The 11,480-nt window shown below is 41.0% G+C and overlaps 1 protein-coding gene across 1 annotated transcript in view; it reads right to left on the bottom strand.

Moving 5' to 3' along the window:
• Positions 1 to 19: 19 nt before the first annotated feature.
• Positions 20 to 11,480, bottom strand: part of ZC2HC1B (zinc finger C2HC-type containing 1B) — a gene marked incomplete at its 5' end in the record, with an annotated part of 35,587 nt that continues 24,126 nt past the window's right edge. Inside the window, 4 exon segments of the mRNA XM_081250500.1 lie at positions 20 to 744; positions 1,704 to 1,906; positions 2,129 to 2,214; positions 9,067 to 9,172. Of these exon segments, the coding sequence (XP_081106626.1) occupies positions 1,826 to 1,906; positions 2,129 to 2,214; positions 9,067 to 9,172 (273 nt within the window). The 3' untranslated portion in view covers positions 20 to 744; positions 1,704 to 1,825.

Here is an 11,480-nt window from a genome sequence, read left to right as displayed (position 1 = left end):
ATGATTTAAGGTAGGAGCTTATGCTTCATTAGATTCACTGTGCTAAGAACTTATTTCTAAAAATCACTGTATAACATTCTGAATCCTTCCAGAATGCTGTGTAATTTATTTCTGATATATAAGGTCAGAATACTAGCTACTGAAGTTTTGTCTAGGCTAGGCTACCATGATCCCATTTTACAATGGTGTTTACTATTAATTTCTAGTACAAATTAGAAATTATTTCATATTGGGATTTCTTCAGAAAATATTATTCCCCCATAATACTGTTTATTTTTGCTTGTTTTACCTCTAAATAGGGTGGGGGTGGGTAGAGAAAGGGAACCCTTGAGTTCGTTTGCCCATTAAAGCAGCATATTAGCCAAATGTGAGAAACCGTGGTTCACAGTCCTTAAAGGTGATGCTGATGACCATAAAGGGTGGGAGGCATTGTAGATAAGCTACCTGGGGCCGGGCTGTTGCATGTGTGGAACTGACATGGTGGGTCCTTAAACTACGGTTTCACTTGCAGGGAAGAAATGAGAGGGACATAGCTTACCTCGTCAGTAGGCATCTGCTGCTCTGGGATGTCTCAGTTCCCAAATCCACTCTTACCTCTCCAAGGGAAGGCAGTCTCCCAGAGCAAGCGGAGAGTGGTAGAGTGGCAGCTCCCCTCAGCTAAAGCTTCCCAAATTCCATTTACAGAAGGTTCCATAAATACTTTTATGTGGCTTACGAGTCTTCAGTCAATTCCAGAACACATACCTGATTGAGCATAAAACATAGCATTTAGTTCCCAAAATACAGATTGTAAGACTTTCAGATGTCATGTTTGCTGCACCACAGGTGGGAGTAGGTCGGTATTCTCCTAATTAGACAAAAAAAAATGGCTTACTCCTAAATAAAATTCCGAGTTTAATAAAAGATAAAAAAATTCTGAGATTAAAAAGCAAGAGTTAAGTATAAATGACTCTACAAAAAGAGTTTACTAACCCTTAAGATGACCAAGAGAAAAAAACAGTTGAGACACCACCTCCCAACAGAGCTACATAAACCAATGGTGAAATGAACAGTTGACTTCCAAGTTGGCCATGATCAATAAATGGCCTGAGGCCACTTAGAGCATCCTCTCCGCAGGGTGGGAAAGTTACTGTAACCTGTTCCTTCCACTGTAGTGTTCCCCCAAAACCAACTGTGTACACTGGTGTATGTGAGACAATTCTACATGGTATACAGATGGACATTGAAAATAGGAATGGTTACTAATTACAGTTTAATGTTCATTAGAAGCAAATAACAAAGCTGACATTTCACAGCTATTATATAGAATAAAGCTAGGTAAAAAACGATTTTCCTAGAAAGCAATAACGTTAGTACACCGGAGACTGTTTCACTAAAAGTTTCTAATATCAAAGCAACATTTTCTTTAAAAGCTTATTAAATGTCCACTTAAAAAAAAAAAGCTTCAAATGAATCTTTAAATCAAGCATTATCATACAGGTTGATGTGTTGTTTAATGATTTGGGGGGAAAATTTTGAAGGGAGTAGATAAGGAAATTTGAAGCTAGTTTTTACTTGTTCTCCATGATGTCTCAAGAGAAATCATGGGCATGTAAACAGATGCCTCCCCCTCCGTCCCCTCAGGTGGCTTTCCTGGGTACACAGCCATCCAGGCTGAGGACTTTTAGGGAGCCAGTCTGAAAGCAGAAAGAAAAGGCATTTACCTTAGAACTTCGTTGCTTCCACATTGAGAATGTTAATATAGGCCTCTTTAAATTTTAATTGTTCTAACAATTCACATATCAAAAAGTCTCCAACTTCACAGCAGTCCTATTCAGTGTCGGTCTCAGGGAACTGTCCTTGTTCCCTGAGAAAAAGGGACAGGGCAGTAACCTTCCAGGTCAAAATGAAAAATCATTCCCCTTTCCTGTTAAATCCAAGAAACAAAAACTGAACGTCATTTCAAACTATATGTTTAACAAAAGAGTAAATTTCAAGAACATACATTTTAGTAACACAAATCAGGATTTGCCCGAATTCCTCTTTGACTGGCCTGCTATGGATTCATTCTCTTAAAGGCTCATTAACTGTCTTGCCCATTGGATGATAGGCAACACCTGGATTAGAGGTTAATTTTTTTTTTTCTTACCTGGCCTCTAGGAGTTAATCTTTTTTTAGAAGATTTAGTAAATCCTTGTCTGAGTTTTGCTCCAGAAGCAGGGTCCACTGCTAATCCTTTGCAGACATAAACAGATTTGTTATTATGTAAAAGCAAACATTAGCAACAACAAAAAAAAGGAATGATTACGAAATCCTCACACTGGATTCAAAAATCTCTATTCTTCTTTTGTTTTGTTTAGTTTTGTAGCTATAGACAAGTTCTCAGTCCCCATCCTGGGCCAAATAATAAGGAAACAGAAACTGTCTCAGGCCTTCTCTCCTCTACCCCTAGGGCTTCACTTGCCCATGGATGGGCCCTTTGGACCACCACCTCAGTGGGCCACCGTTTATACAAGCTGACCCTCAACACCTCTCCCCACTACTGCCCTGGCTTTCAAAATGTATCCTGAGTATTTCATATCTTCACAATTCTTTGCCTGCTTTCATGCTAGAAAGGGTTTGATAAGCCTCATGGAAGCATGAGATGCCTTCCCTCTCAGGCGTTATCTACACAGTGATGGACTCAATCCCCAAACAGGACTCTTTTCCTTTGTGTCCAGCAGCACTGCTGGGTATGGAGATGTAGGAGTTTATGGATATAGGCATACCATACCATAGTCTGTTTTAAAGGATCAGATGGTATGGGACAGGATTCTCAAGGAAATCATTAAAAAAAAAAAAAAAATTAGTGCTCTCTGTCCTAGAGGCCTCCTTTCTATCTAATCAGTGTTTTACAAAGGGGGAATAACCAAACAACCCAAGGAAATTGTGAATCAATATCAAAGAACACAAGATAGAAAGAAAGTGTTCATATTACCCAAAGATCTACAAGTTTTATTTTTTCCAAGGAATCAGCAACCGACCCTTCAAAACTCATTACATTTGCTACGCGATTAGGCTAGGTACGGAGGGGAGGCTAGTACAGGGAAGATGCTTAACCTGATCAAATCCACTGGCTCCAGAAACCAAAGCAGAACCTACACCAACAAAACTTTACAGGCAATTCACTAAATGTATGAAGCAATGCAGCTCTAGAACCCAGAACTACATTTTCACAGTGATCTTAGTCTCTCTGTATAAAGGTGCTGGAGAAGCTGCTGCCCAGAGGTACCTTCCCTGTAAATCTGTCACTCTTATATCAAAACCCTTGAGAAAATAGCCATGTAGATACTTGCTGGCTAGGCTATACACTCAGTTCCCATCTGAACCTTCCCTAGATTCTAGTTCCCAAGAATCTTCATGAGAATGAAGAAAGAGCCACACCTTTTTTCTAAAACAATTTCCTAACATATATGTACGAAATAATATATACCTACTAAGTAATATATAATATATACTAGTATATAATAGGTACTAAATAATGTAATATATAATAATATATAAATATATGTTTATATAATTATCTCCTTAATCTTTATATTTTTTGACCCAGTTTTCCCAAAGTCGATAAAGGTTTGCTTGGCTCTACCATTTCCTATCAAAAATTACTTGTGCAAGTTGCTTTTCCTCTCTGCGCTTTCCTCACCTGTAAACTAGGGATATGAATAATATGTCTACTCCCCTGTGTTACTCTGAGGATTAAATGAGGATTAATGAAAATTAATATATGAAGAGCTTAGAAGAGCGTACAATTAAGCATGGGCTCCTGTCCGTGAAGAAGGGATATTCAGTACAGCAAAAAAGTAGAAACAACCTACCTATTCAAGTCAGGAAAACAGATAAACAAGTTACACTGTATTTTTGTGATACAATACCATGTTTTTAAAGAAACTCTTTGCCATAGGGAAATGTTCAAAGTTTGTTAGTGAAAAAAAATCAGGAAGTGTACACAGACTATGATCCTAGCTTTGATAAAAGGAAAACAAAAAAGGAGTATAAAGAGAAAAAGTGAAAAGAGGTATCAATGTTAACAGGGTGTGGAATTATAGACGTTTTTTATTTTCTTTACACTTTTTCTTATTTATACCATTTCTTTATACCATTTTCCAATATCTTCTACAGTAAGCATTAATTTCTTACATGGCAATTAAAAACATGCTCTTTCTCAAGAGACGTTTTTGCAGACTAACTTAAAGTGTCTAGAACCAAGAAGTTCCTAAGTCATAACAGTCTAACTTACACACATGCGCGTGCCTGGGGATGTGACACCGGCATCGGCGTTAGTCACATACAGTCTGGACGTCTAGCCAAGCATTTACGGCCCTCCTTGCTCTGGAAGTGCCAGCCTTCCATTCTAACTTTAACCCCAGTTCTTCTCCGTGCTTTGGCCAAATGGGCCATTTGTTTCCAGAGTATGTCCTCTGCATTCGTATTTCCATATCTTTGTTCATTGCTTCTGCAACTTTTTTCCATTGGTCAAAATCTAGCTCATCCTGGGACTTCCCTGGTGGTGAAATGGATAAGACTCCATGCTCCCATGAATGGATAGAGAAGATGTGGCACATATATACAATGGAATATTACTCAGCCATAAAAAGAAACAAAATTGTTATTTGTAGTGAGGTGGATGGACCTAGAGTCTATCATACAGAGTGAAGTAAGTCAGAAAGAGAAAAATAAATACTGTATGCTAACACATATATGTGGAATCTTAAAAAAAAAAAAAAATTGGTTCTGAAGAACCTAGGGGCAGGACAGGAATAAAGATGCAGACGTAGAGAATGGACGTGAGGACGTGGGGAGGGGGAAGGGTAAGCTGGGACGAAGTGAGAGAGAGGCATGGGCACACATACACTACCAAACGTAAAATAGCTAGCTAGTGGGAAGCAGCCGCATAGCACAGGGAGATCAGCTTGGTGCTGTGTGACCACTTAGAGGGGTGGGACAGGGAGGGTGGGAGGGAGACGCAAGAGGGAGGAGATATGGGGATATATGTATATCTACAGCTGATTCACTTTGTTATAAAGCAGAAACTAACACACCATTGTAAAGCACTTATACTCCAATAAAGATGTTAAAAACAAAATAGTAAGATAAAAAAAAAAAAAAAGAAGACTCCGTGCTCCCAATGCAGGGGGCCTGGGTTCAATCCCTGGTCAGGGAACTAGATCCCACATGCATGCTGCAACTAAGAGTTCACATGCCACACTTAGGAGCCCACCTGCCTCATCTAAGGAGCAGGCGAGCCGCAACTAAGGAGCCTGCCTGCTGCAACTAAGGAGCTGGCAAGCCACAACTAGGGAGCCCGCCTGCCGCAACTAACACCCAGCACAACTAAATAAATTAAAATCAAAACAAAACAAAGAAACTAAGGCTGAGTTAAAAAAAAAAATGTAGCTCATCCTGAAAGCTCACCTCAAATGCCTCTGCCTCTATGAAGCTTCCTCTCTCTCTCTCTGACTGTCGCCTCCTCAGCAAAGTTGATCTCTTGATTCCCTTAGGACTTTTATATCCCACTGTTAAATATTAGATATTAATAATTACTGACTGCCTCTCCCCCTAGACTTTTTAAAGAATCCATGGGTGTAAGAAACAACCATACAAAATTAACTCCGTGCTGAGTGAGTGAATCCTTTTGAACATCCATGGCAGCTGTGTATCAACTTCATGTAACGTCACATGTTCTCTTGGGCAGATTTTCCTGTACATACAAAACTTCTTAGAAGACTCTGGGATGGATAAGGATTGTGCCTGACACACATTTCCCCTGACTGTGAATTCAGTACAAAATGTTATAAATGAGAGATTCTAAATGCTTATTGTACTCAAGAGAGTTGAAGAATGATAGCCAGAGTTTTAGAGGGCTAACTACCAGCTAGATGAAGACAGTAAAGAATTTATGTGGAAGGCGAGTGACACCAAGTAGCCTAAGTATCGACTGTCAATGTAGAAAGAGCAAGACCAACAACAATTTTTAAAAGACGCTCATACTGCAAATAGATTAATAGTGACCAGAACAAAAACAATGGCCAGCAGATGCGAATCTGATTCACACAAGGGCCTGTTTACATCAGCGAGAGGGACTCAGTGCTTTTCTCCAAGCCTTAAAGAGTTTTGAAAATTAACCTCCCCTCAGTAGACTTCTGCTTCCTCCCAAGAATGGCTCCAAATGAAATGTGTCTAATTTAAAGGCACACTAACCCTGACAATTTTAATTTTAAATGTAAACAGGTGAGGCCACAGGAAAGAATAGAAATTAAATTGAAAAAGCATCTTAAGCCTGAAATAAAACAAAAAGCTACCTCTTAAGGCTAATTAACAGGACAATTCTATCATATGCCAGTAATCTAAGTGAGAAATTATAGACTCAAGATACCCACTTTTCTCCAACGTATTTCATTCAAAAAGTATTTACTGAGCACTTCATAACTGCCGTGAACAATTCTAACAGCTAGGGACACAGCAGCACAATACAAAATAGACCAAGCAGACAGATCCCTGCCTTCTTGAAACTTTTTCTGGGGGTGGGGGGACAAGAAGGAGATAAACAAACCTGTAATGAAGTTAGACGATGATAAATGCCATTTTGAAAAACTACAAAGAGAATTATGGAGGCCTTGATCACTTCTAAATACAGAGGTTGGGGGTGAGGTGCACCGGGAAGAGGACACTCAGCAGAGACCTGGAGGGGGGGAGGGAGGGAGGGAGACCGCAGTGCAGATTAGTGAGGGAGGGTTTTGGTTTTCAGCAGAGGGGGCAGCCAGTGCAAAGGCCCTGAGCCAGCAGTGAGCAGGAGCAACAGAGGCCGCTGGAGCTGGACTGAGAGGAGACAGTGGACGGTGAGGTCAGGTGGTGGCACAGAACCTAGTGTGGGCCCAGCTGGACTCTGCCTTTTACTTAGCAACATCGCAGTAGTTATAAGCCACCATTCACTAGTCAAGAACAAACAGAATACCGTTTTGCCTAGATCTGCTGGCCTACTCCTCTGCTTTGAGTGTATCAGAATGGCGTCTTTGTAGCGTCCCGCTTAATGCCACATACTGGGACACGGGACTGCTAAGCCCTAATTCAGGACCTTTCCACTGGTGCCTTGCTGCTGCTTTAAAGAAATTATTTAGTTCACAGAAGGAAACTCTTCCCCTATTTTCAACACTACGCCTGTCTCCCCCGATTCCCAGTCTCTTTCCAGGTTTACTAGAGTGGGGAATGAAAGTCCTGGACTCCGAGGCTGTACTCAGATTTGACTTGGCACACTGTCAGAGTTGTCTAATCCCAATGAATTAAGAAATATTCCCTCTTGGCAAATAAGCTTCAACCTCAAAATCAAAAGGATGTTTTTCACTGGAAGGGAAGCATTATAATATATTCGTTGAAAAAATAAGAAAAGAAGCTATAGTAGAAAGAAATTGTCTTTTCTGAAGGACACTAATTGTTACACTTTAGAAAAAAGCTTGTTAGTGGAAGTTTTATCAAAAGAACACATATATAATTTGAATTATTTTTTTTCTAAGTGAAAACTAAAACCTACCCCATTGTTAAGTTTTTACAGATCAGGAAAAAACTAATGATTTGAGTTTAGATGGCTGTGGGGAAATTTTTAAATTATCAATTCAGTTTTTAAGCCCATGGTAAGCAACTCATGAGGAATCTAAAAACTAATGATAAAAATTTCTAGTGCTGTTATTACTTTGACTGTGAAATTGGCACTTCTTATTCTGGTTCTGATAATGCCTTCAAAATAAGACTAGTGACCAGACGGGCCAACATGATCATGAGTTAATTCATATTGCCTCCCAGTACATGCTGATCATAAAGAAGAATGTGCATTATTACTAATGCAGCTCAATGAAGAGCGATAGCACAGTAGATATCTAATCCAGCTCTGCTATTTACCAGTTGTGTGCCTTAACTGAGCCTCGGTTTCCCTTTCCATAGATTAAAACATTTGGAGGATTACTGCGAAGATTAAATGAAATGGGTCGAGCATATAGTAAGTACTATAATGGTGGTCATACCTTTTCGCTACTTTGAAGAAATTATTTCATTCTAGGAAGGAAATTCTTCCCTTTTTTCTTTTTTTCCAGCCTTACTGAGATCTAATTGAATATAATGTATAAGTTTAAGGTGTATGTACAATATGATGATTGATACATGTATATATTGCAAAATGATTACCACAGTAAGATTAGTTAACACACCCATCACCTCACATAGTTACTTTTGTGTGTATGTGGTGAGAACATTTAAGATCTACTCTCTTAGCAGTTTTTAAGTATATAATACAGTATTGTTAACTAGAGTCACCATGCTGTACTTTAGATCCCCAGAACTTATCCATCTTATTACTGGAAGTTTGTACCCTTTGACCAACATCTCCCCATTTCTCCCACCCTACCCTCCACCCATGGCAACCACTATTCTATTCTCTGTTTTTACGAGTTTAACTTTTTAAGGTTCCACACGTAAGTGAGGGCACACAGTATTTGTCCTCCTTCTCTCTGACTTATTTCACTTAGCATAATGCCCTCCAGGTTTATCCATGTTGTCGAAAATGGAAGGATTTCCTTTTTTTTTTTTACTGCTGAATAATATATACCCCCATCTTTAACCATTCATCCATCAACGGACAAGTCAGTTGTTTCTATATCTTGGCTATTTGAAAAATGCTGTAATGAACATGGGAGTATGGATATCTCTCTGAGACAGTGATTTCATTTTCTTCCCTTATTTTCAACACAAAACCTGGCACACTGCCATCTCCTATCTTTAATCTCTTTTTAATTTTACCAGACCAGAGAACATTGGTTCTAGACCCCGCTGTTGTAATCAGATCTAACTTTGTACATTTTCAGAGTTGTCTAATCCTGGTAAATTAGGAAATATCCTTTCTTGGCAAATAAGTTTTAACCTCAAACAAACCCACATATCTTTATATCCCAAAGCAACTTTGGATGTCATAGCTTTTGCTGACTGCCAGCAAATCCCAAAGCCAACAGTGGCCCCCTCTGACTCTGTCATTCGATAGTTGAGATGCTCACTCCAACTCACCTGGCCTGGTTGGGACCACACTGGCCCCCAGGGCCCTGTTTTGCAGCAGAGCTCCCACGGCACTGGTTACAGTCGTTCCTTTTTTTGGACTCATCTGAACCCTACCCTACAGAGAGAGAGAGAGAGAGAGAGAGAGAGAGAGAGAAACAGAGAGACGGGGCAGAGGGGAAGAGTTCTGTAACCTCAGGTAGCACACAGGATGTAAAGCTGTCTCCCCCTCACCAGCAGCAGGCTGGAGTCATGTCTGGGACCTGCGACACCCAGGGGAGGGGGATGTGCACACCCCACACCCTAGTAGCCTCATTCCTGTCCTCCCTGCTGGGGATCAAAACCGTGTCTGGGGTTTTAGAGCTTTCATTCCATAATCAAGCCCTTGGTGGAGTGTGATATGTTAATCCTGTAAAATTAGTTGTATGGAGACATAAGAAATCACTTAATGTCAATAAGGATAGTTATGGAACATTTTAGCTTTTCATTACACTTGAAGATGATTTTGTTTTTAAATACACGAACAGAGAAGAAAAACAGACGCTGGCAGGCAGCAAGTGTTTTAAACATGGAATTCCAACATCTCCGTGCCACTCCCCTCTCTGCCGAGCAGCAGTAGAACAGTCACACTAATACAGAAGAAGGACCGAAAGGTTCCTTGGGAGCTCCTTTGTATTCTCCTTTTTACCTCGCTACTGATCCCTCAACATCTCCATGGCAACTCCAGTATAAAGATAACCTGTTCCTCCAAGTGAGAATCCTCACTTGGGCAAGGAGAGCTAGGAGGCTATAGCAGGCAGCTCATCCCCAACCAAACAAAGAAAGCTATTTTCAGAGGCCCATACTGGTCTCTTTTGGTTAAGGGTATAACACATTTTTATACTTGATTATGTTTAAAATAGAAACACATTTCAGCTGTGCTGTTAACAGCCCTTCAAAACTGAAACAACACCTCCCTTTTTGTTCTCCTTCTGAATAAGCTCCACTATTAGGCAGGGCCCCAGAGTGGTGAAGCTGGCATAAGGGAAACAGCGCTGCTGTTCAAATACACTCTACAGCGAGTTTACTCAGAAAGCAAGCAATTCAGAAAGCAAGCAATTTTTCTTCTGTGTTCCCAATCACCACTTAGCTCTGGAAAACAAGGAGAGGAACAGGGCCAAGTCACTGGTTGCACTCAGGACAGCCAGCTGGCCTTCTTCAGGAATAAAAAGCACTTCCGTCCGCTGCTTCCCTCTGCTCCCCTTGGGCCCACTGACGCCCACTAACTTTGTGGACTGGTTAGAAGAATCGTTCGAAGAAACATAATGCACCCTTTACTGCTTTAGGAAGTATAGATAGAGTTGTGCTTTTTCCAAAACGAAGTTGAAGTCAAGCCCAAAGCAGTCATATTCCCCCCCAAACTGTGGTGCCTATCCCACTATAGGGAAAGACCACGAGAGAGGGGAAGGAGGGCGGGGCAATGTGGAAAGAGGAAAAGGCCAGGGCACCCTGTGTGCAAGGCACTGTACTGGTATTGCCTATAATCCTCCCAACAGCTCGGCAAGACACACGTTAAAGTGAGCCTCAAAGAATTTAAGTAACTTTTCCAAGTTTACGTGTAGATAATATAAAACTGAAAGTCAAACCCTGACTACTGACTGAAAAATCTGGGCTCTTTCTACATTGCACTGCTTCCCATGGTATTTCAGGTGTAAAGACTGAATCTCTACAACTATATTTATCATAACCACCTTGTCTGCCCCGCCAACACACCTATCTCCTGCCTCCTGTGTTCCTTTATCTAGATGTGTGGTATTATCTGCCAGGCTCTGAAGTTAAAAACCTTTTTGCCAGCCCTGATCCTCTTTTACCTTATATTCGATCAGCTTCTCCATTCCAACAATTATTTCTTAAATCTACCCGCTCCTCACACACACACCCCATTAGTCCTCTTACTCTGAGCCCTCATTTTCTTTTCCTGTTGTTGTGGCTTCTAACTGGTCTCTCGCCAAACCATCTTGAACACTAACTGCAAGGGTGATCTTTCTAAAAAACCAATTCCATGTCACTCCAATCTGCACTATGTGGCCAGTTTACACTGCATACAGAATGACACGAGGCCAGTGATGGATGGTCGGACAGAAAAGCTGAGAAGGTCAGTCTGCAGGGAGAAGAGAAAGCAGCAGCAGAGTAGGAAGAAGAGACAAGATGGAAAGATGGACAGGAGGACTTCCTGGGTTCCAGGGAACTTTCAATTCCTGCTTCCAGGCCCTCAGGCTGGCTGGCCTCAGATTTAGGGCACCTATTCACTTAATCCCCTTTTTCCTCCTCTCTGAGCCAGCCTGGCTTAAAGCCCTTGTGGTTCCGACGCTCACCTGGACTGTCCCATCCCGTCACTCAGCCACAGGCACTCTGGGCTTTGCTCCACGTGGCGGGCTCCTCAGGCC

The sequence above is a fragment of the Mesoplodon bidens genome (assembly GCF_964165515.1).
Source record: "Mesoplodon bidens genome assembly, chromosome: 12".
Classification (NCBI taxonomy): domain Eukaryota; kingdom Metazoa; phylum Chordata; class Mammalia; order Artiodactyla; family Ziphiidae; genus Mesoplodon; species Mesoplodon bidens.
Note: the sequence above shows the minus strand (reverse complement) of the source record. Positions and strands in the feature narration are given on the sequence as shown.